Genomic DNA, 481 nt, shown 5'->3' with positions numbered 1-481 from the left:
GCTGGCCTCTGAGGTGGCCTCAGCCCAGAAGCAGCTCAGCAGCATGGTACAGCTGGCCAAGTGCCACTGCCGCAGGGACAACCTCTGGAAGCGCCTCTTCCTTCTGGAGCCTCTGGCTTCTGACAAGCTGAAGCTGGGCAAGCTCTCACTGGTGGAGCTGGAGGAGCTGCTCGAAGCCGTGCATGGGAAATCCATTGCTGATGTCGACCCCCAGCTGGTGAGCGGCAGGGGTGGAGTCGCTGTGAACAGCAACTGCTGTTCTGCTCTGGGGATGGAGTAGGGCACCAAGTGAACAGGGCACATTTCCTCCTTGGTGGGAAGATAGAGGTAGGACCATAGCTCCTAGCTGGCAGGGGAAGGGGGAGGCTGCATGGGCCTGTCCATGGAGAGTCAGCATGCCTCAGTGGGTTTTAAGGGATGCATCCGATTTGAGGCCTGAAGGCTGCTGTAGTATTGTGGCTGCTGATGCCATGGCTAGAGG

General features: G+C 59.0%; 1 protein-coding gene across 1 annotated transcript in view; it reads left to right on the top strand.

Moving 5' to 3' along the window:
* SZT2 (seizure threshold 2 homolog (mouse)) overlaps nucleotides 1-481 on the top strand; it is a 57611-nt gene that overhangs the window by 52830 nt on the left and 4300 nt on the right. Inside the window, 1 exon segment of the mRNA XM_010019506.1 lies at nucleotides 8-216. Coding sequence (XP_010017808.1) covers nucleotides 8-216 — 209 coding nt within the window.

This window comes from Nestor notabilis, unplaced genomic scaffold (genome assembly GCF_000696875.1).
Source record: "Nestor notabilis isolate BGI_N333 unplaced genomic scaffold, ASM69687v1 scaffold12288, whole genome shotgun sequence".
Classification (NCBI taxonomy): Eukaryota; Metazoa; Chordata; class Aves; order Psittaciformes; family Psittacidae; genus Nestor; species Nestor notabilis.
Note: the sequence above shows the minus strand (reverse complement) of the source record. Positions and strands in the feature narration are given on the sequence as shown.